The following is a 24335-nucleotide window of genomic DNA, read 5'->3' as shown; positions in this document are numbered from 1 at the left end:
CATGCCAGTGCTGTCTGAAATGTTTTCTAGTCCAAGCCTAATTGAATTTCCACTGGAACCCCATTGCCAGTCAAACATCTCAGGTTTGCTCAGCCCTCTGATGCTTTGGTTCGTTTGAGACAGTCGTGTGACAGACCAGTGGCAGCCCAAGTAGCAACACCTATTAGTAAGTTGGCTGCGCTTCCCATTACTGGATACTATTTTCAGCTGTTCTGTACTTCGTCAGAATTTAAGATTTAAAATCTATCAGTTTTCCATTTCAGGCTGAAGTTTGTGGGTAAGTTTCAGCTCTATCGCTGCAATTATTTCCAAGAATTAGACTCAGAAAACACTTTTTTTTGTCCATTTATATTCAGTCAGAGCCATGGGATAGGACTTTCTTATGTCTCCATATGTCTTTCTTATGTCTTCCTGTCTGAGGCAAGAAATTTTCATTTGCTCTGAGTTCAGTTTGTACTTTTGCCCTTGCTATGGGACAAAAAAAAAAAAAAAAACAACAAAAAAACCCCAAGCCCCAAAACCCCCTAGTGTTTGACTTTCGCATGAGCTTCCATAAATCTCTCATTGCAGATATCCAATAAAAACATATTAGGGTTTGGCAGATAAGTTTTTCCCCAACTGAGTTTGCCTTGAGCAAAAGAACTAGGCGGGATTTTTTTTCTTCTTTTCTCCCCTGGCACACTTGGGGAAAAGATAAGAGAGGGGAATGGCAGCAGTGGGGCAGGAGGCAGGAGCAAGAGCAGCGGTGGGGAGGTGGAAACAGAAGGTGGAGAGAGGCTGGTGGGGCAGAAGTTTTTCATCTACATAAGTGTGTTCCCTCCTTCCCATGCCAGATTTCCTCAGTTCAAATGTGATTTTTTTATCTGGAAACCCGCTGACCAAATAAATCTTTACTGCTTTCTATTAGTTTGCACAGATGAGGAGAAGCATCCGTGTTTACTGGCTGCTCCTCTCACTGCATACCCAGCAGTGCTGATGAACGACAGAGAGGGTTTCTCCCCCGAAACAGAGCGGTAGAGGTTTTGTGTATAGCCTGTGCTGCTGACTCCAGCGTAGGATGCTTTATTCTGCCGTTCATTACACAGCAGAGGAATACCAAGTCCCCCAAAGGAATCCTCCCCACGTCCCTGTTGCAAACTCTCCGCCTGCATCTAAATGCAGTTCTGTGGGTTTGCAGGACGGGCATCAGCCGTCTCCTCCGACACAGGACTCGCCGTTATCCCCCTGCCACATGCCCCTGCCCGCGGCTCTTTCCCCAGGTTCAACCTGAGCAGCTTTAAATCCAGAGGTGTTAAAACCCCCAGAAAAGGACCCAGCGTAAGGCAAAGGTGAAGGGAGGATTGCATCTGAGTACGGCAACAGTGTGTTTTACCTCCATTCACAGTGTGAATATTTTGGCTGTCTAGTTAAGCTCTCAGAGAATGCAAATTTGTCAGTGGCAGCTGTAGGAGCTTGATGGTGGAAGAACAAAGTAGGAATTTATAATGTGCATATAATTGTAAAGAGAAGGATTTTTTAGTGAGAGATCAGCGGTAGTGCAGAGTAGTAATCATCTTAAAGGGTGACTCTCTAGAATTAGTTGTTATTTTGTTTGAGTCCTTTGAAATCGTTTCCATACTATATAATTATCTTAAATTTTAAGTGCTTCCTGCAGTGATAATGTGTGCATTTTTGCATTCTTATGTAAATGCTTTCACAGTTCCCAGTGTAGAATTGGAAATGTCATTCAAAAACAGGTAATGGCTTTGCAAAATCTAAGGGAAGAAATTAATCTGTTTCTTCTACATCGTTTTACAGTTTGTATTCTGTGCTCGTGTGGCTGTGTTTTCAGAAGCTGCCTTTCAATAACAAACATCTAGTGGTGGGATACACTGAAGCAAAGAGCTGAATTTCACCAATCTGAGCTTAAAAAGATGAGAGACCAGCAGCCAAACTGTTATATCCTACAGAAAGAAAATAATTACTCTGTATACTCAATTAATCTGCACTCAGACATCCTAGGCAAAGCCAGTTAGGAATAATTATAAAAACATTCCACTCTAATGAAAGTCTAGGAATCCCTGATAAGAAGATAATTGTTATGTGGCGTTGCTGAATTAAGTAAACACGAACACGTGTGGACGTGGTGAAGGGCTGAGGCTGGGATGAAGGGCCTGGGGTGTCACTCTTGAAGGTTTCCTGCAAGTCACGTACCCCAGAAATCAGTCACTACCAGTCCGGGCCCCCGGAGCTCTGCCAGCCCCAGTCTGATGTACGTAGCTTCCAGTTTAGCAAAACACCACCAACTCACCTGATGTGCAGGTGGCACAGACTAAACCCCCAAATCCAGGGAAGAGTTAATTACCCATTGAGCTACAGATGCTGCTGTACCTATGGCTAATTTTACAAATGCAAACGCAATGCCTAAAGCAATATTTGATGTTCAGTCCGAGTCCCCTGAAGGTACCGTGTAGGAACAAGAAGGGATATCGACAGGTCGCTCTGGGGAGGCACATTTGCCTGTTCATACAGTGGATCGTTTTGCAAGAGGGAGAAAAGGAACGAGCCTACAGCTTCCCCACGAGGAGAGCGTCAGCTTGTGATACAAGGGGCTCGCTTACACTGCAAAGTTGGTAATGGTGGAGGTTGTATTGGAACCAAAGAAACAAGGCGAGAGTTCTGCATTGTACAGAAGTACGATGATTAAAATATGAGGTTTAAAAGGCACTGCGTTTCACTAAAAAGCTAGGGCTGAGATTTCAAAGCAGCCTGGGAGTTCAGCCACGTACCTTCTACTAGGCTCAAAGAAGGATTTTTGTCTACCTTTGCTGAGCTGTTTTGAAAATTGACATAAATTCTTACATATCATTCGCTTTTAATAATTTAGAGCTCAGTCCTGGGGCACTAACTCAGGCAAAGTTGTGATTCATTTCAATGGGAGCTTTGCCAAAATAAGACTGTAAGGTTTGGGGGCTGTTCCAGTGAAGGGGAAAGAAATCCCTGTAAATATTGCAAAGCAAAAACTGTACCTCAGATGTACCCAAGGTAATTTCTTTCCATTTCAGCAGTTGGACTGCTGATGCCAAGGCTGATCTGGGGCAGACTTTCCCTGGCTTGGGCAAGAGCAGATCTGAAATCCTTCTCTATACAACACTTGGTATTAAAGCTCACTTAACCCATCTCGTGTTGTGATGGGGGACAGCAACTTGGGGCCACCTGGGGACAGTCTGTGCTGCTCTTGCTGGGCCGTGGCATACTGGGATGGACCAGCCCTGCCGAGGCTTCCAGCAGAGCTCACAGCCTGGCCGCACCGCCCCAGTAGCACTGGAGGAGGGCCAGGGCCAGTGTCTCTGCAGCTCAGTTTGTGTCCTCAGAAAGGACCAGAGGCTTTAGCAGAGCTGGGTCTGTGGTGTAGGAGTCAAACACGGCAGATCCATGCTCCCTTAGCCTCTCCAGGGGTAATTTATCCCCACTATGCTCGTTGAGGACAGGAAAATCCCAGACTGACCCAGCTCCCAACTTTGGTGTTTCTTTGAAGTGCCTGAAGGTAGATGAGATGAATCAAAGCTTGGACTTGCACACACAGGTCCAGATTTGGACTCAGATCCTCAGGGATATTTAGATAGATGAATCCCATTTACTCCATTGGTAGTCCGACTTTTATTTCAGTGGTAGAATTTAAATGGCATTTCGTTACCCCATTTGGTCTCCCCAGGTTTAGCCTCAAAACCCTCAAAGCCCAAAGATGTCCAAGGAGTCTTGCTTGCCTACAGGAAAACTGCATTTCTGAATTTGCCAGCCCATATTCCTTGTGCAGACTTCAGTAGGCAGGTGATGGGATTCATCAGCATTTCCCCTGAATCCTTGGTCTGCTGTGCCTTCTTCCCTCAGCCTTTTTTGCTGCTTGTTAGGTTATACTAACAAGGGGTTGCCCTGGACAGTGAAATGGAAGATCAACCAGTGGGTAAATTGAAAGATGATCACCTTTTCTGGTAGACAGTCTTACCTTTATACTTTCAATTGCAGGGTGGTTTAGCATTCTGCTCTCTGCCTGGCTGGCTGCAGCCAGCTATTATCTGCTGACTTGGAAATAGATAACCAGATTTTAGAAGGACAGTTGATCCAGGGCAGTTTAGATTCTAAAAAAAAAAATAAAATACAACAGTAGTTTTCAAACTAAGCCTTGGACTTACCTTTCAGAATCCTCCTCGCAAGACAACCCACGGCATCTGTTAATCTAGTTCCAGAAGTTCTTTGTTTTAGCTGTGCTTAAAATTACTTTCTGTAGCAGAGAAACAAGGTTTGGTTTTAAAATCAAAATGCTCACACCATTCAACTTTTTGTAGGATTCAGGGATGAAGATTTCTCTGCACTAGAACCCTTCTAAATCCTTTCAGGGAGCTCTCTGTCTGTTCAGCGGGTAACATTGTCAGAGAAATTGAGATTGAGTTTGAGTTTGCGATTGAGATTGAGATCGTAAATGTTCCTTGACTCAAATTCTCAGGAAGTCTGACAGACTTGCTGGTGCAGATGTGTAAGCCAGGGAGCAGTCATACTTATGTTTGAATTTATTGTTTTGCTGCTTTTTTTCTCTGTGGGATAACTCAGAATGACAACAGGTCTCCTGTCGAAATATTATAATACAGAGATCTGCAGTATTTGGCTCATGGAGGAACTGTTCCACACCATTCCCAGAAATCTGCGATTGCAGTCCAGGCTATCTTAGGTTAGGGTTTTAAATTGCACCTCACAGAGACATTTGGGTGTCTTCCAAGTTTAAATTAGCTTTGCAAGTGTTTTACCAGGGACCCATGTCTCCTCTGCTGCTTAGACAAGAGCAGCACGGTGTCTCCCAAAAGTCTGGCTCCAGAGTAATCTGTTACACAGCCCAGGGGCAGCAGGGAGTCATAAAATAGCCAAATGACAGACCCTCGCAAAGTCCATATCACTGTGTGGGAAGGAAAACAGAGCTTTATAAGCTTATCGCTGTGCTCTGGCTGTCTGTTGGAAGGACGGGGGTTCCTATTAGACCGTGTATTTGTTTTAGAGAAAACTTCCCATAAATCTCTGGAAAAGAAAGCATGTATTCTTAACTTCATTAGGACAGTTGTCGGAGGACTGTTAAGAGGACATACGATATTCAGCCCAATCTTTAGATGTTAATGGCATAGCCTCATCAGGAAATGAGGTATTAGAAATGTTGGTTTCTTTCTGCATTATGTGGCTTGCTGTTTAGAAGTAACAACTAGAAAACCCAAAGAAACTGTATTTTGGAAGCAGCTTTATGGACCTGACTGATGTTTCAGTGAGGTTTCCCTGTGACTCTGCCTGGTTTCCGAAGGGCTGATGAGACGTGGAAGTGGCTGTTTGTTGCCCTCCTCCTCTGAGCTGTTCCTTGGGACGTATTCAGGCTTTGCTGGAGAGTGCACTGCAGTCTGAGCGCTGACTGTAACATGAAGCCTCCCATTGCTCAAGCTACGTGGTGCCAACTTGCTTGTTAGACCAATGCAGGGTTTTAAATGCTAGTGCATGACTTCCCCAAATTACACACAGGCATGTATGTGCTCCTGGGCTTGTTGCAGGGGAGGCTGGGCTCTGCTCTGCTGCACAGTTTTTTTGTGTGCAAGGTGCTGGAAAACTTCCTCAAACTTGAATTACCATTAATTTGACACTCAAAGTGTTGTTTATAAGAAATGCAGGTATGTCATTTACGGAGAGAAATTTAGCCTGTTCTCTGCATAAGTGTCCCTTCTTAGATGGGGTCTTTACCTGCTGAAACAAATGTTTTCTGCCAGTCAGCATCAATTCTCAAATAAAGGGTCACTCTTAGATCTCATCTCCCCTGTATAATCCTCTATTATCTTGTTATTAAAAGTTTTGCCATCTGAAATCTCTTAAATCCCACAATTACCCTGCCATCTAATACAAACATCCCTCTGAGATCCTCTTAGCAGCATATGTTCAACAGCGTAATTTAGGGAGCCATGAGGGCGGAGGAATTCCAAAGAGCATCGCTGCTCTATATCAAGAAGCAGGGTTTGGCTGCCAGTAATGCCCTGGCACTGTTAAACTACTGAGGTTTGAAAGACATCCATCCATGGCATTCATGAATAAATGGATTGCAGTAAATCAAGCTCATTTGAAAAGGTCTCATTACCATTTGGTCATACAGAGCTGCTGGTTTGGTCAGGGTGGAGCTAACCAGCTCCTTGAACCTATGACATTCCCATCAGTATTAAGCTCAGTCTTTTTTATTTACACTTTGTAGTAAGCAAGTAAGCTGAATTAATAGTGACACAAATACCTAACATCCTTGATTTCTTAAAGCAAGACGGATGCTTCTTTGCAGAGTACCTGAACATTAGAAAGCTAACAAAAATGCAGTAAAGGCATGGGTAGTATTTCCCTTGGTCATAATACATTTTGGATCAGGTACTGAAAGAGTCACTGCTTTCGTTTAGTGTAATGACCTGCTTAACTTTCCCAACACTGACATTACCCATGTTAAAAATTAAGCTTGCAGTATAGTGCTTTGCAGAATAAAAACCTAATTAATAGGCCTATTAGTTTGGTATTAGTATTATTTGTAGTATATAATGCCAGTCCAAAGACTATACTGCATTTAGTACTTTACAGAGGTTTACAGTGGGTTCCCAAAACATGTTTTGTAGTATTGGTATAGGTGAGGCATTTCTACGGCAGTGATTCCAGCCCAGGCAGTGCAGAGGGATGGTCTGGGGAGAGAAGAGCAGCTGTCCGAGAGCACTGCTAACTGCACACGAGGCTTAACAGCAGACAGGACAAATGCCTTTGCCGAGAACTCCAGCGTAAAAGGATGGTATTGAACGCCAAAGTATCGGCTAATCCATAGCACCATAAATATGCATCCACATTAATAAAATATAGAGGCCAAATGGCAGGGCTGTCCTTTCGTGCGGAATAGAGTCTAAGCTGACAGTGAAGCAAGGTCCTGTTTGATGTAATGTGGCATTATTTCTTCTCCTGCAGCTCATACTGTTATTTATCTTCCACTTGCAGCTTCTCGCAGTCAGTGAGCAGAGGCAATTTCTACTGTGCAGACAAAGAGCTCGTTCAGCAGCATCTGTCTCTAAGCGCTTCCTCTGGGGTGGACCCCATCTTTCTTCTTCAGTGTTAGCGAGGCGGCTGGTGGTAGCTTGGGGAGGTCTGAGCTGAGCTGAGGCTCTGCTTGGGAGAGATACCTGCCTAGCTTTTGGGTGGAAGAGCACTGCCTCCAGGAGTTTGCCATCAGAAACATAGGGTGGCATCTCACCAGAGCAGCAAAGGACAAGGAGAGCACTTCCACATCGATTTACTCCTCGTAACTCACAGCAGTTGTACAGACAGGCTTTCAGCCAGGTTGCAGGTTACCACAGAAACAGCATTCCCTGTTATCACCTATTCCCACGGGAAGGTCTGTACCACTTGTTCTGACTGTTGTTCATTCAACAGCCCTTCCCCCCAAAAAGAGAAACCTTTGCGTGCTTTCCTTTTCTCCATGGAGTTTTAGGAGCATCCGCTGCTAAAAGGGTCATGTCCCTGCTTGTAATTAAGCAGGCAGATTTAGAGCTTGCTGCAAACACTGATGAGATTATTGTTTCTCAGCACTTTAAGATAAATCTGCATGAATCCATGGGTGACAGTCTGAAGGAGATCTCTTCCATCTCCTTACCCCAGGGCTGATGTCCTGTATCTAGGATACAGCAGTAAATCCCACACTCTTCTAATTAGCCCTGCTCCTTCTGCAGAGCCTGTCTGGGGAGGTCCCCGGTGCCCAAAAAGCTGTGACCACAAAAGTGGCAGGCGAGCGTTTGGTGATGCAGTGCTCCAGCATCGCTTCCCACCCTCTCTGCTGAGGCCAGGGGTGCCCCAGTGTGGCTGTTGCTGCCTGCTGAACCCCATCCCAGGTTACCTGGCTTTGCAGCCCCTCACGGCCCACATAACCGCAAGCAGCATTTCGGGATGGTACGGCCAAGACGCTCAATGTGGCAGCAGAAAGGTTGTGCTGCCTTCTTGCCCCTCGCTCCCAGGTGGTGTTTTAACAAATTCCGGCCAAGTCGCCTTGTTCCAGGAGCAAATTAACCCACGGCTGCCGCCCTGCGCTCTGCAGCCCCAGCAGCAGCAGTGCGGGTTTCCCCCAGTGGCAGCGATCATGTAGACGAATACAAGAGTAATTGTGTAAAAGGGCTACTGGGACAGGAATGTGTTTTCTTTCTCGGCTGCTCTTGCCAGCTCGCAGACATCTCCTCCTCGCAGCGGCTGGGCTGTGACAAAAGCAATGTGTCTTCAGGCCACACTCGTCTGCCTGATGGAGCGACTTTTCCTCGGCATGTTCTTGCTGCAGCTTGTTGCTGCTTGGTGGAAGATACGGGGCTTTGCATGGTTTCTCTGTCCCCGTGTCCCACTGAGGCGGTGACATACAAAGCCAAAGGGAGATCTGGCAAGCAGTTAGCGACTCAGAGGAACAAACCACAAGCAGTTCACTCAAAACAAGGCAGTTGCGGTGTCTCCTAAGGCTCAGGCTCCTCTTAGTGCTCACCTTCAGCGTCTCATGCCACTGGCCATGTTCAGTGAATGGCATTAGGCTCAGGGCTTGGCCGTTAAAACGAGTGGGATGCAGGGCAGTCTTTAACTGAAAGCAGAACGTGGGCCCCATACTTTAAAAGGAGTTTTTCAACTTAGATGTATTTTTTTTAAAAGTAGTGCGTGACACACTCAAGCTGAGGACATCCTGCACAACAGCTGTGTCAGAGAGATTTGACAATACCAGGATTTGATGTCAATTATAACTGCTAGAAATCTGATTGCAATGGCTGGCAGGTTATCTGTGTAATAATGGGTATGTTATAAAATAGGTTGCTTAGCATCTTTGGGGCTCTCGGCTCTAGTTCTGGGGAAGAAAGCTGTGCTATCTGCCTTTTGCTTCCTTCTCCCTTCCTTTAGTATTTAAGCTTGGGTACACTGACTGATCAGAGGGTCAGAAATACCATTAAAATTGGGCCATATTTATCAGAGACACAACTTAAAAGATAGAGAACTTTTGTACGAATGCACAATAGTGAGGCTGAACGGCAAAGACCGTTTTACTTTGTCATAAGACAAATGACTGAAAATATCTTACCTCTGTTATGCAACTTAATGGTACAGCCTCTTTTTAAATGTTGTGTTTCGGTTCTGGAAATGATAGAGAAAAAAAATTGAAAGGATTCAGTGAAGGGTAATGAAAATTATTGGAGGCACAGAGAACCTTTCATATGAGGAGAGATGTAAAAAGATTAGGCCCGCTTAGTTAAGACAAGAGATGAATAAGCAGAGACATGATAGAGGGATGTGGGGTAATGAATGGCACAGAAGAGGCACACTGGGTACTTTTATGTGCTGTTTTCCAAAATTAAAAGCTGAGAAAAGAAAGCTGTAAGAAAAATAAGACAAGAAATTTGCTTATGATAAAAAACAACAATGGACACATTTTAAATATGTTTTCTGCAGTGCTGGCTTCACCTGTGGAAGCCACTGTCGCAGGCAACAGAGATAATGAGCTTAGGAAAATTAGGAAAAGGATTGGCTGCTCTGGGGAAAATCGTGAGCCTACTGAGAGGAAAAGGGAGTTCTCCTGTAGCTTTGAATGGGAGCAGGATTCACCAGCTGGCATGATCCCAAGGCTGCTGAAATGAGCTGCCAGCCTCAGTGGGCTCTGGGTATTCATACACTACGCAGAGCTACCAATGCGCTAGGTATAGATAGTTACCCGCTTCACCTGCCTTCGGTGATGTAAAATGACTCCATTTCTCATTCAGGTTGAGCCGGCAGGATCTCTCCCAGCACATTTTCAGGGAGCACATCTTTTCCAACATCTCTGTGTTCTGTAATGTCCATGCAGGTCATGTGTTGAGGCAGCTCTTGCTTTTCAGTTGACCTGCTCGGAGGGTAGCTCTTGGTGCTTTGCTCAGCCAGGAAGGTTTAGTTCCTCTGCTTGACGCAGTCATGTGGGATGGAGGATCATGAGAAGCTGTAGCAGATCAGATCCAAGGTCCAGCAAATTCACACAAAGATGATCGATGGCACGTACCTAGGGAAGAATCAGAATGTGGAAGTACAGGGAAAACATGCAGGATAACTTCCATCTCCCATTTTTCAACTGGAGATTGCCTTAGCCAGAAGCTATAGTGATGTTAACCAGTCCTTGACCAAACCTGAGAGCACAGTCCATGAATTAGAGGGTTTTATCATGCAATACAACCTTTGGCTAGACATTGGGAAAGTTATTCTAATCTTTCTTTTTGTTGTGGTTTAAGCCCAGCCAGCAACAAAGCACCACGAGGCCGCTTGCTCACTCCTGCCCCCAGTGGGATGGGGAGGAGAAAATATGAAGAAAAGCTTGTGGGTCGACACAAGGACAGGGAGGGATCACTCACCACTTAAGGTCACAGGCAAAAAAAAAGACTTAACTGGGGGCGGGGGGGGGGGGGGGGGGGGGACCAAAATCAATTGAATTTGTTACCAGTCAAATCAAAACAAGGATAATGAGAAGTAAAACCAAATCTTAAAACCCCTTCCCCCCACCCCTCCCTCCTTCCCAGGCTCAAGTCTACTCCCGGTTTTCTCTCCCTCCTCCCCCCCACCAGTGCAGGGGGACAGGGAATGGGGTTTGGGGTCAGTTCATCACACGTTGTCTCTGCCGCTCCTTCCTCCTCGGGGGGAGGACTCCTCACTCCTCCCCTGCCCCAGTCCTTCACGAACTGCTCCAGCGTGGGTTCCTTCCATGGGCTGCAGTCCTTCAGGCACAGACTGCTCCAGTGCTGGCTGTCCCATGGAGTCCCGGCCATCTTGGGCTCCTCCCCAGGCTGCAGGTGGGCATCTGCTCCGCCGTGGGCCTCCACGGGCTGGGGGGGGACAGCCTGCCGTCTTGCCACGGGCTGCAGGGGCATCCCCTCCTCCCCTGCTCCTCCTCCTCTCCTTCTTCACTGACCTCGCTGTCTGCACAGGGGTTTCTCTCACCTTCCACTCCCCTTTCTGCTGCAGGTTGCCCTTCTTAAATTGGTTCTCCCAGAGGCGCTACCGCCGTCGCTCATGGGCTCGGCCTTGGCCAGAAGTGAGTCTGACTTGGAGCTGGGGAAACTTCTAGCAGTTTCTCACAGGAGCTGCTCCCGCAGCCCCTCCCCCACTACCAAAACCCTGCCACACAAACCCAAAACACTTTTTAAACCCCAAACCCATACTTACACTAGTAGAGAAGATCTCTCTCCGAAGAGGCTTAATTACAGATTAAGATAGAGGCTTTCCTTTACAGATTTTGAAGCAGTAAGAGGACTTCTGTATGTGTGAAACAATAAAAATTAAATATGATTTAAAAAACAGCTTCTAGGTAATAGTAGGATTGTATCACATGTGTTGATCTTCTCTGCTGGTCTGGTTTAGAGCCCTCAGATAACTTGACAGGCGCTTACTGCTTAATGAACCTTCCCAAGTTTCACAAAACATGCAATGTTTAAAGACTAGTTTCTTCTTTTATCTTATTAGAATTTCACTGATTTTGAACTAGGACTGGTGCCTAAAAGCCACAGAAATTATAAAAGGGTAGGTGCAAGCATTAGAAGGTATTAAAATATTTATAGAGGACTTGATCATTCAGGTAATTGCAGAGGTTTCCTTGTACCACGCTTCCAGGATCAGCAGAGGTGCATATGATGCAGAAGCACTGATGCAGAAGAGAAGCATTTGGGGGCAAAGTGGATCTTCTGTCTTTCTTATTCATACCAAGTAAATTACATCTCATGACTTTGTGGGACGGATTAGGAAAGGGACCTGTGTTTGACATCTGTGAGGTGTTCTCCTGGGCATCTTGCAGAAATTTTAAACGACATTACAAGCTTTCTCTAACAGGATTAATTTCCTCTGCAGTATTCAGAAGAGTGTCTTCTTTCTGTATGTATCACGCCTTAGTTCTCTTGCCCCAATTAAGGAGTGCTTTGGTTAATCAACAGAGTCATAGAAGTGAAGCATCACCAAAAGACAGGGGAGCAATAATATGATCATGCATAGTTCCTATCTCAATTAAATTTCAGCATTGTTTACAGTCGCTGAGTCTTTTTCCCTGGGGTCATCAGGCAGTACATCCATTCCATGGGCAGAGCATGCTGAGAGGTGACGCACCAAGCTTTAAATAGGTATTTATTGATGTGCCTAAATACCACTTAAAAAATCTGGGCAAAGATGCCTTGGACAAGTTTTCACAACTGTGTCACTAAGAAGGCTAGAAAAAGAGGAATGAACAAAACTTAAATCTCTAAATCTCTGTATTCGTAATTAGTATGATTTCTGCTTCAGTTCACTGCGTGTGTTTTTCCCTGAGTTTGTGCATTTGATTTGCTGTACAAAGGAACAACGCCAAGGGAATAATTACAGGGTCTTTTCAATACTTTTCTCATAGATTCAGAGAATACCTAGTGACAACCAAAAATCTTACTCTGCAGATGCTGGATATCCAGCTGCTTCCTTGGGCTCCATTTTACTCTTCCAAGAAGCTTTGTCCTAAATAAATTTACACACCCCTGACAGGATATGTTTCACTTGGTAAATTCCTGCTTATTGCACTATCCCAGGCAATTCCATGCTATGGAGCTGTTTGGGATCACCTTCCAGGAAAATTGTGCCTTCCTATCACTCTTGTCAGTAAGTAGGTTTCCTGATGAAATAATTTAATGTATCTTTTTCTATATAATTTTGAATTTGATTTTCTTCCTGGCATGGTTGCATGACCAGTGCACGTGCCTTCAGATTGTAGTGAACTCAAGGGGAATGACAGCCTTCCACAAATTCCTGTTCAGCAGTATTTTTTTGTTCTAGCAGCAGTTAGTTCAGCTTTAAAGCACCTCCTGAGGGCTTTGTGCTACCTATGATGTCTTTATGAGAACTCACCTGGAAGAGGCGTAGCCGAAATGAAGCTCCACACTGCACTGGTACAGCGTGTCTTCAAAAGCAAACACCGCTTTTTGATGAGCATGTCTTTTACTGTGACTGGCAACTGTTGTATACAGTCACGATTACGTTTAGTCGTAGACTTGGCAGTGCTGGGTTAGTGGTTGGACTCGGTGATCTTAAAGGTCTTTTCCAACCTAAGTGATTCTATGATTCTGTGATTCTACATGGTCAAAGTGTCTTCCTAATTATGGTCCTACAAGACCTGTACATATTCATGTATTGTGAGTTGCTCCCACTGAAATCACGAAGATTCCTCAAAATAGGTGAATTTAAGTCAAATGGGCAATATTGTGGAATTGGAACGTATTTGTGGGAACTGTAATATATCTGATCCAGAATAAATTGCTTCAAGATAATTGTAAATTTCCATTTCTATAGCAAACAGCTTTTGGTGGCTTCACGAAATACCGGTTTCTTCAGAGAGTCTTCTCCCACTGGTGATCTAAAAGCTGTTATTTCTGATAACGTTAAAGTTGGAAGTATTCACATCTTGTGCTGTTGATATCACTGCACATTACAGGGTGATGATCCAGAGGATACACCCTGGAACTTCACATGCCAAGATGGAGAAAATCAATCTCTGTTAATAAAAAAAGGCAGGCTCAGTGGCGCAGAAAATCACTACTCTGGAGCCTTAAAGAGGCTCCTTCAAAAATTCATGATTATAGAATGGAATCCTGTGCTACATTATAGTCCTGAAAGAAATCAGGATATGGAGAAAAAAAAAAAAAATCTGATTTTCATTAGGTGGAGAAAATAAAGAATAAATCCCATAAGCAAAGTCATTGATCACATGGAACATAATTATATGCTCAATATGTAAGAACATTTTCCAAGTTTCCCAAGTACCCAATACTTTTCCCCAATACTTTTCAAAGTTAATTTTTCTTTTCTTGTTTGTTTATTTATGCCCCTAGCACTAAATCCATCTGAATAACATTTCTGATTGTTCTGGTCAACTGCTGTAGGGTAGCTGCAGGACATTCAACCTATAGTGAGTGATATACAAACATTGAACAAACTAACTCAGTATTGAACTAATGACTTAAACTTACTACTCCGTAAAGTATTTGGTGATGTCCCCTGCTGATGGTATCCACGATGCAAATACAGTTTGCAGTAAATAGCAGAGAACAAACGTCTTTGCCCTCCTTATGTGCACTGTGCCTACAGCCATCCTGACGAGAGGCCTCTATAATGCAACAGAAACTTGAAGACAATAAATACCTTTCTTAAAAGCAGATTTCCCATTTTCTGTCTATGGGAAGTCTGAATTCCTGCATCATAATAATTTGGGGCCCAGAATAATTAATATTCAGTCCTGCATTATAGGTGGGTGTGATGGCTGATAATTTAGATGGTCTTTGGCTTGAAACATGGCTTTTGCACGATTAGAGCAGGAAGAATTCCAGCTTCACTTTTACAGTATTTTAGCTTTCAGCCTTGGAATACCTGTAATGCAGTATTTGTATGGGAGGGACTGAATTATTTTAGATATAATCTAGTCAGCTGCCTGGAAATACAGCCACTCTAAGTGTATGCTACAAGACTTTTTTACCATATTATCATACACCAAATTACTCTTTTTAAATTATTTTTCACATATTTAATGCAGCTGCAGATCTATTCATGAAGGAACATTTCAGTAGTTCAGCTGATCAGCTCAAAGCCAAGAAGAAGCTCCTGACAGTTCATCTTCTTGCTTGGCTGAGTCATGACTACAGTGAATCCAGCACTTTATTTATTCATTCATTCATACATTCATTCATTCATTGTTAGGGTGCACGTGTGAGGGGCTTGGGTGAGTGCAGTTTACTGTCGTATACGTGCCATCTTCCCAGACTTCTGAATTAAGCTGAGATTGAAATACTATTTCACACAAATACTTATGTTTTCATCTGGTTTGTGTAACAATATATTCATAATATTGCACTTCTTGGAACTCATTCGAATTATTTTCATTGCAAAGATGGACAAAGAGGACAGCTGAGAGACAGGAAAAAACTGGCTTTAGAATTCAATACTTATTTATAAATTTTCCATAGGATTGACTATATGAGCTAGGAAAGATCAGTTTTAATTGGGGCATTCAGCCCTCTCCCAAATTTAACTTGCCCTTCCTCAGTACCTTATTAAAGAATTTGCCAGCAAAGATAACATAATGGCCAATTTGCACTGTATTTTGAACGGATGTGCTGATAGAAGTCCTGTCCATACCCAGTTGGGTTGGCACGCGGACTTGCCAAGCTCAGAAAAGTACATTTTAATTGTAATGCCCTCAAATCAGGAGCACATTTGCTAGCATTCCTCATTCAGAGCTTCTCTCTGCAGTTCTCCTCCCCAGCTCTTTTTTTAACGAGTAGGAAAGACACATGTTGGATTAAACTAAAAGCAAGTGATGGGTGGGAACAACCTTTTGCAAAAGGTAAGCAGCGGCTTAGTATTCAGGAGCAAGCAGAGCGCTTCAGCTTCAGCAAACAGCTCACGTGGGATCTACTTTTATTTGGCAAGGAGGATGCCTTTCCCACTGTGCAGCACCTTTCTGAAGCTGCAGCCAAGGAATTAAGCAGATGTCGGTCAAGACAAAGAGGCACAATTCTGTGCCAAGCCAGTCAGGTGAATGAGGTGGTCTGCTTTAGTGCTGGAAAAATGGGGAGGGAATTTGTCACGGTAACTGAGCACGTTACAGAGAGGTGGTTTTGTTTCCGCTGTTTGTCATGAGAAATCACCACCGTGGTAGTTATTGCTGAACTGCAGGATGCTCCAGGGAGGGGATTACTGTCTGCGATGCTCAGGGGGGATGGCTGTCAGGCTGGTGTGCACCATCAGGCCGGTGTCTGGCTGTACGTGGGCTCAACCGCAAACTCACTTACAGCAAGCAGCGCAGCGCTTCCACTGCAGCTTGTTATCACAAGCCTCACAGGCAAGGGAAAAATCAGGGGTGAGGGAGTTTTTTAGTGTCTTTTTTTCTGTCTCCCCACTGTTTCTGTCCCTCTGTTTCAAGAGACTCTGTGGGCTGTTGGCTCCTGCTGCTCAGAGCGAGGTTAACTTGCTTCCTAAGAGAGCCAGAGTAAATGTTCCGGTTCTGTTTGCAATCTGACCCTCTGCTGCTGTGTACAAGCAGGCCTTTTGTACCCGAAACAGCTCCAAATTACTGTACATAAACCATAATCTTCCAGTGGGAGCACTGTAGTTTTCCATTTTGCTGCTAATTGGATGATACACTTGCAGTAGTCTTTGTTAACATGGCTAGCGCTGGGCAGGGTGGAGTGATGGAAGGCTTGTATTTAGAAATCTTGCAAAAATGCAGTGACTGTCCCCATTTGACAGCAATTGAAACCAATCGTCAATTAACTAAATAACGGCCAATTAGCTTGAAGAAAAAAGAAGAAAATTGCTTACTTCACATTCTTTGTTGAAGCAAATGCCAGTCAGAGGATGGGAGGTTTTCTCTTTCTCCTATGAGAAGACAAAATGGGAAAAGATGTGCAGAAAATGCACAGTGGTTTGGTTTTTTAAATACCATCTTTTTCTCACACAAGAATATTTGAGAAACTAGATATGAACATCTTAAGCTCCTGAGACATTTAATTTCCTTTGATTTTTTTTTTTAATCAAAATTAGAATCATAAGCAAGCACAATTTTTCCTCCTTTCTTTCATGCCACTGTAGGATACTTCAAGTACAAGGGTAGCTCCACTGAAGCTGGCTGCCTTCACAAGGAAGGACCAGCAAACAAGAGGCTGCTGTGCGGTGCGATGACAGGCAGGATTGTGATATTAAGATTTGCATCACCAGACCAAGCCCTTCCTCTTTCATATTTTATGGACTTTTAGGGGTCCATAGGTGAGATATTGTCAGAACTTTTAACGTTAAAAAACCTGCAGCACCCAGAGGCATTAGGAAGCAGCTGAGTGGTGCTGGCAGGACTGGCATTTTGGTCTTAGATCCCTCTAAGACCCATGTTTCATGTCTCTATCCTTTTTTGAATCTGGGCAATAGTGCCAAAAGGTATTTGATTGAGTCAAGACCGTTGCACAGTGGAAGCCAGTCACACCACTGGCAGGAAGAAAAAGTCTTTCTTCTGGATTATTGCTCTTCATTTTAACAGCCCAATACCATCTCCCCAAAAGAAGCAGTGCAATTCAACGTGAAGACTAAAGCTTGATCCTATAGGCTTTCAGCTGTGGTACTGTTTAACTCTTGCCAGTCCCAGAGCAGAGGCCAATGTCTGCAGTGGGTCTCCGACAACTGGTTTCACTGGATGGTATGCTGGGCAGGGAAAGAGCATAGATGAGACCAAAGAGGCAGCTGCTACAAGCTAGCTTAATATTGCTGCGTTAGTGAGAAGTAACCATTTACTCATGGCATCTTGGCTTTGACTTTTTATTGCACTTTCCTCAAAGGCAGTTAAGGCCAGCAGTTAATGCGCAAAGGCATTACGTGGCCTTGCTTCTCGCCTGTGGGGCTGGACCACAGCTGGTCCCCTGGGGTTGACATCAGGGCTGTGTCTGCCTAATATCCATTAGTCGCGTCAATCAATAATTCTTCACTTAGACTTTTTACTCGTTCAAAAAGATTTTATTATGCTACTTTGAGCTGCTCACAGCGTCATTTCACGGGTTTCAAATTGTGTTACTCTTTTGTTAATACTTTAGAGCCTGTGTTTCATAATTGGATAGTGGAGGGTGAGAGGTATGTCTTCTAACCATCAGGAAAGCAATGAATATTGGATGCTTTTTCATTAACTGATATGAGATTCAGCACTGCACATATTGATCTGTTACTTTCTTACAGGAACATTTTACACCTGAATGCAAGTTCAAAGAATCAGTATTTGAAAACTACTACGTGACGTATTCTTCAATGATCTACAGACAGCAACAGTCTGGCCGGGGTTGGTATTTGGGTCTTAACAAAGAAGGAGAGATAATGAAAGGAAACCACGTGAAGAAAAATAAACCTGCAGCACACTTTCTTCCAAAACCATTAAAAGGTAATTGCTTGGGTTTGCTCCATCTATCTGAACTGACATTATCTTATGTTAGAGATGTTTAATTGCTGTGCATGCATATTTGAAGGGTTCAAGCTACTTATATAACAGGAGTATAACGTTCTGTAACACACTGTTAATGTCACCAGAGCTGCATTTCTTAGGTTTCTCTACGTTATCTCTGCATTTCTCTGATCTAACCAAATACATGTATTAGTTTCTTTGTGCCCAAAGTCCACACTGTCTCCGTTACAGATAATGAAGGCTCTACCTGGAATAGCTCAAACATCTGCTGACAGGCCGTCAGTGACTTGCTGTATAGCTTGTCAGTCTGTGATTTATGTTACAGGATATTTGTTTGTCTATTTTTGCCTGAGATAAAGCTGTAATGTGCAGTGCTTATTGAACCACAATTAATGTGGCATCAGCGTATGACATTAAAGGTAACAATGCATGTGGCATATATATACCGCTGTGTATTAAAAGCCAGGATGTACAGTCATCCCAGTTAACTGAAGGATCTGAATCAGGACTGTGATCAGACTTGGCTCCCTCTTTGGTCAATGCAAAGAGGGAGATCTCAGTTGATGTATGGAGGTGCTCCTTTTCTCCAAAAGAACTAGCTTCCGTATGCTCCTTCCTTAAGAGGAATGAAGCCTTCTACTTCTGGGTTATGCTCTTAGGTAGCCTTTTAAGGCAGTGTCATTTTGAAATCAGAGAGGATATTTCAAAGGTGCATGGCCCTGGGTGGATGCCGGACTAGTTTGGCAGTCTACATTTAGGACTAGCTCTTAGGCAACTGATGTTGAGGTTGATCCTCACTTCTAATGTGTGTGAAAACAAAGCAAACAGAAGACTGAAAATCCATTTTTGCACCTATCTGCTTAGGCTATGTATGCTAGTAACAGGTCAATCACAGCTGTTGACAGTGCCCCTTCACCATTAATAAGGAAATGTTGATTTACATCAGCTTAGGTCTATCCTTCAGAATTTTGTAAATGCAGTGGGCAGGTGGGTGATTTAAGTGGGAGAGGCAGGGAGCTGTGTTTTTTCCCTTCTCTAAAATGTCATTCCCTTGAAACGGACATCAGAGGTTCTTGGGGAGTGTTTGGAGTGGAAGAGGTCTCCTTCCTACATTTCTTTCATTCACTCCTTACATTGCATATTGCTGAACGACAAATCCCAACGTTTCACAGCCGGACTTTGCACCAACAGACTGAGTAGCTCGTGATGTGTGCTGACGTGCTGCCTCTCTTTTGCTTTGCAGTGGCCATGTACAAAGAGCCTTCTCTCCACGATCTCACAGAGTTCTCAAGATCTGGAAGTGGGACCCCAACAAAGAGCAGAAGTGTTTCAGGAGTGCTAAATGGGGGTAAATCCATGAGCCAAAACGAGTCAACGTAGCCAGGTTCAGGCAAGCCAAGTGCTCTCTAAACAGAACCTTACCTCTGGATGCAGTTGAATTCTTACTAGCAGTCTTTCATCCAAACGTTCAATTGCCCAGGACAAGCCACCGAACTTGCATAGGTCACTCGTTTATCAGCCATTAGATCTACTGGTTGTCAAAGGATATACCCCAATAATGTAGAATATGCTTGTGCATATCACAAGGCACTTGGATAGCCAGCAAACATAACTGCGGAATAAATCTTGGAGAAGAAATGTCCAGCTCTTTCTCTCTCTCTCTTCTTCTCTCTCTCTTTCTCTCTCTCTCCTATGCTTTGTGGAATACGAAACAAAAACATTTCACAGCATTCACTGCTGATAAGAATTTGCTTTCCAACTCAGAAAAAGACCACTTTTGCTCTTCAAAGGAAATTTTAATGCTTGTATGTTTTATAGGGGCAAACAAAAAACAAATATGTAAACTCTGTTGTTTCCTTGGCTTACCGTTTTATATCTAAGGCTTGATAAAAAAATGTCCTTTAATTTGGAATAGTGCAACTTTTTGATTTCTGAACTCCAATGGGTCTTTAAAGCTATGTCTTTAAAAAAAAAAATTAAAAATTCAGGGTTGGAACTGAGAGTTGGTGTCTCAGGCTCAAGCAAACAGTGTTCTTGTGGTTTTAAACACAATGAAATATAAATTTTTATAGATTTGTAGTTTCTGGTAAAGTTCTTGTGCTAACCCCAGTCTGTAGGAATCGAGTTGTTTTGTTATCCCAGTGGAAGTTAACAGAAAGGGATAAAATTATCCTCCAGTGTAGATTTCTCTTAATTCCATTTTGTGTGTCATGTTAAACTATTGTTGTGGCTTCTTTTCTAAAGACAGAAACTGTGGAATTAAGGTGACTTAATTTTTTTATAAGAAACGTCTTATTTGTAAAAGTCCTTCTTTCACTGTAACGGGCACGTGAATATTGTGTAGGAGGAAGCGTTAGGACAGGTTACCCCTAAACAACATATACTTATACATGCTATTGGAAACAATTGTTTAAAAAATGTAGTTAGGTTTCCATTTAGGTCATCATGTCTGTTGCATGGGAGAAAGTTGGAATATTGGCATAGAGTTGCATGATGTGTAAGATTTTGTGCATTAATCATTGTTGGATTCTGTGCTCCAAAACTGACATAGTTCTGTACAGGCAGTTTTCTGCCTCGTACAAACGAGTTGTTTATTATTTGTTGTATACACAACCATGCACTGAATAAACTATTTATATTAAGATGTACTTTTTAAAAAAGCTTGTTTGATTATATGATGTACATCCGTGATTAATTTCAAGGGAAAGGGTTGGCAGTTAAATTATAAAGTTATAAAAGATGCTGTAATTAATGTTCAAAGTCTTTCTGTGTAATGGGTTATTCCCCTGTAATGCCGTACACCATCCAAATGAGAACATGTTCTTTCTTTTGGATATTGTTAGAACTGGTCTTACATGCCCAGCCGAGATACTCAAAACACAGTGACGATTAAGTGCCACAAAGTCTTGGTAACGGCCCCTCTGCCGTGCGCTGCTGGAGCCCCAGTGAACTGCACTCCTCTGCTTTGAGCTTCTCCAGCTTCTCCGTGCGTGTCTGCCCTCCCCGTTAAGACTTTCCTTAGTGCAGCCACGTAGCGCTACCTCGCAGCACACCTCCCCAGAGCCCTCGGTACGGGGGTCCCAAAGAGAGCCGGTAAGTCAAGCCCTGCTTGTGCCAGGGTGGCACCCCGAGGATGCTCGGCGTTTGCTGTGCATCACTGCAGCTACGCTTGCGGGGCCGGCTTTATCTGGTCTCGAGGAAAAAGGCTCCCATGCCTCCTGCCTTTGTGCACGTGCTCTGGAGAGAAAACATCCCTCTCTGCTGCCTTTTCTCTCCAAAAACATCAGTGAGAACTTTTCTCATCTACAACATCTAGGCAGCTCTGACAGGTGAGCTTCACTCATCAAGGTGTTTCAAGCAGTCCTAGGAGCAACAAGTTTTCATCACGGGTGGCTGAAGAACCAGTTCTGGAAGGGAATAATGGAAATGGAGGCAAAAGCTACATATGAATGTTAGCCTCAAATTAGAATCAGGTATTCTGCTGTCTGTTCTGCATGCCTCCCACTTGACCAAGCTGGAATTAGACCTCGGACTAGGCTGGGACAGTGCAGCTTTTTTAAGGTTGGAGCTGAGAGAGGAGGGAAGGAGATTGCGTTTCAGATGGAACCCCCAGATTTGTTGTTTTGTGGCAAATAGTAGGCAAAGAGCTCTGACTTGCTGGGCTCCCATATTGGTGTTGCCCTCCCCAGGGTGTTGCCCTCCCCAAATACCACCACCTTGCTGGCCTTCGGAGGGCCTGGGGGTCCTCAGCTTGCCCCTTTCCAAAGGGTGAAGAAGGTGAGAGCACAACCAATGCCATAGAAATCCTTAAAAATTGAAGATGTGGCTGTGATTGCTCCAGAGGTTTTGATAACTCAGCGGGTCTGGAGCATCTGTTCCTTTCAGCTAAGTGTGGTATGCCCTTGTGGAACGTTTCTCTTAACCCTCGCAACCCCAAACATGAAACTTACCGAGGTGCACATTCCAAAAAGGAGTCCAAGTGTCTTAGGAACATAAAACCTGATTAAAAATAGATATATGTGTGGCAAAGCTAGTTCAATGCCAAGCGTTTACTATCCTAAAGATAACTGGAGGTCTGCTGCTTTGCTTTATAGCTGCAGTCTTACTGTTATTCCCCATCCCCAGTACCTCCAACCTTGAAGGTCATCTGCAGCAAAAGAAAAATGCTCATCTCACAAATTGTCCCTTCTGAGGTCTGCAGTCTGACCCATCTTTTGTATTGACGTTGGCATCAGCTGTGAGCATTCACTGCCAAGTCCCTAGTTTCAAAGGTTTCTAATATACCAAGCTAACAAAGGCCACTCTTGGATTGAGATGAGAAGAGAGATATGGTGATAGATGAGCCCTAAACAGCTGCTTCTGATAATTATGTTAAATTTCTGTTCCAACAATAGATTTTCCATCAGATTATTGTGGACTGAAAGGGCATTACTCCTGATGGAGTCCTGATAGTAGACAAAAGCTCATGTACACTATGAGCAAAGTGGGGGATTATGCCCAGGGTTTTACATGTAGTCTCTGGAGCCATCGACTGGGATTTAATAAGGAGAAATAAAGTTAAACATGCCTTTGCGACAGTGAGGTGAAGGTGATATTCTGACCCAGCCAGCAAAGTCTCTTGCGTAGACAAGAACGTGGCTTCAGCACAGGACCAGATTAAGGAGCCAGACTCCAGAGTATTTCTTTATCCTTCAGCACCCATAAATTAGAAAGTTAAGCAGATGACTCCTGTATAATACGTTCCTTTAAGAAATCTGCTAGATGTTGGGAAAATGTCCATATTGATGGTTGTCTATCAATAGAAAACTTATAGCCGCTGGCCAACCCACTTTGCTCTTCCACATGTATAGTGGCAGAGTACAGTAAGATGCATATCTGGAATAAGGACAAAGCCCAGGGGCTGGTATGAAACCAAGCTGGCTGTGAGCCACTAAGCATCTGCAGAAGGCTTGGTCTCAGGCTCTTCCGTTATTGCCAGTGTGATGGCTGATGCCTTTCATCTGCCGTTTCTCTTGTCCCTGCCTCTCCGGCGATGCTGCCCACGCTCCGCAGCATACCACGGGCCTGGAATTGGCTCCGGAGGTGCAAAACCGCCACAGCAGCTTTCTGATGCACCTGGGCTTCACTTGGCAAAGCCCTGAGCCACCGCGGGGGCTGTGCAGAGACCTTACGAAAGGCTGACAAATACTACCTGCCAACCCAAAAGAAAACAGGTCACCCATGAAATTGGGAGGAATACTGCTAGGAGCACAACTATTACGAGGCAAAATTGCTGCCTTTTTGTGATCCACCTGTCAGAGCTGCTTTCGTGGAGGTCTCTGCAGGGGACTTGGGCATCACCTGCTTAGCCTGGTTTTGGGGTGAGGGAGGGGGGGAAGAGCTCATCTCTGTATCACAGAGATCTTTCTTTTTTCTTGTTTTTCTTTTAATTTACCTCATGCTACCTCATAGCATGGTTGTATCTCCGTAGCCACTTGCTCAGCCATGTTCATCGCTGGCACGATGGAAGACAATTCCCTACTTGGAGAAAACAGCTCCAAGTTATCCCAGGGAAGAACAGTGCTCCTTCTGCAGCACCGTCTGGTGTCCCCACCGCTGGTTTCCAGCCCACGGGCCAGGTTTTCCAGTGGGATAAAGACGGTGTAACGAGCTCAGGGATGCTGTGGTACGCCAGGCCTCTCCCCAGCTGGGCACCAGCACGAGAGCCAGGTCTGGCAGAGCTCTGCTGTGTCTTGAGTATCTCTGCATGGAGATCAGAGCCAGCTCTAACGGGTTTAAACGTCTCCCTGACATATCCATGACCAGGACACTTTTGCAGGACAGAATCTGTACGTAACAACCTCCTATCTTCTAATAAATAATTCTCTCTAAAACAGACTCCCTCTTGTCTGGGCTCTGATTTTTATTACTGCAGATATTCAAGGGCTCTCCAACCCACCACTGGTGCACTACACCACTGCTTGGCTTTCCTTAGGATATAGACCCTTCTGTATTAACCTTGTCCTTTTCCTATGTCTTCCTGAACCAGAAAGGGGCAACTTGAGTGGTCAAGCCAAGACCATCACAGCTGGATCCTTCAGTTTGCTGTAGCCTCAACGTAGTCCATGGAAGACACGGCAAGTGTGATGCATTTTACTGGCTCAGGGAATGGCAACTCTAAATGTTGGAGCTCGGTTTCCTACATGGTGCAAGACCAAGACAAAAACCACCATGGTTTTGTCTGACTTCTGTTCTGCAAAAATGACATAAAAGCATAGTAGAAAGCCAATTTAAAATAGATTTCTTAGGAAAAAGCCCTGCCATGCAGTTTACCCTGAATAACACCAGCTTTGGGCTTTTT

At 44.1% G+C, this 24335-nt stretch overlaps 1 protein-coding gene across 5 annotated transcripts in view; it reads left to right on the top strand.

The window, feature by feature from the left end:
• The window catches only part of FGF13 (fibroblast growth factor 13), a 264985-nt gene extending 241575 nt beyond the window's left edge, over positions 1-23410 (top strand). For 3 of the 5 annotated variants that reach the window (XM_049827213.1, XM_049827210.1, XM_049827212.1), the window contains 2 exons: positions 17776-17974; positions 19239-23409. In XM_049827213.1, coding sequence (XP_049683170.1) covers positions 17776-17974; positions 19239-19375 — 336 coding nt within the window. In that variant the 3' untranslated portion in view covers positions 19376-23409. Of the gene's footprint in view, positions 1-17775; positions 17975-19238 lie in introns of all 5 variants that reach the window. The other 2 variants (XM_049827214.1, XM_049827211.1) reach the window with 1 other exon arrangement.
• The last annotated feature ends 925 nt before the right edge of the window (positions 23411-24335 follow it).

The sequence above is a fragment of the Accipiter gentilis genome, chromosome 24, assembly GCF_929443795.1.
Source record: "Accipiter gentilis chromosome 24, bAccGen1.1, whole genome shotgun sequence".
Classification (NCBI taxonomy): domain Eukaryota; kingdom Metazoa; phylum Chordata; class Aves; order Accipitriformes; family Accipitridae; genus Astur; species Astur gentilis.
The sequence above is the reverse complement of the archived record's forward strand: the minus strand, read 5'-3'. Positions and strand labels throughout refer to the sequence as shown.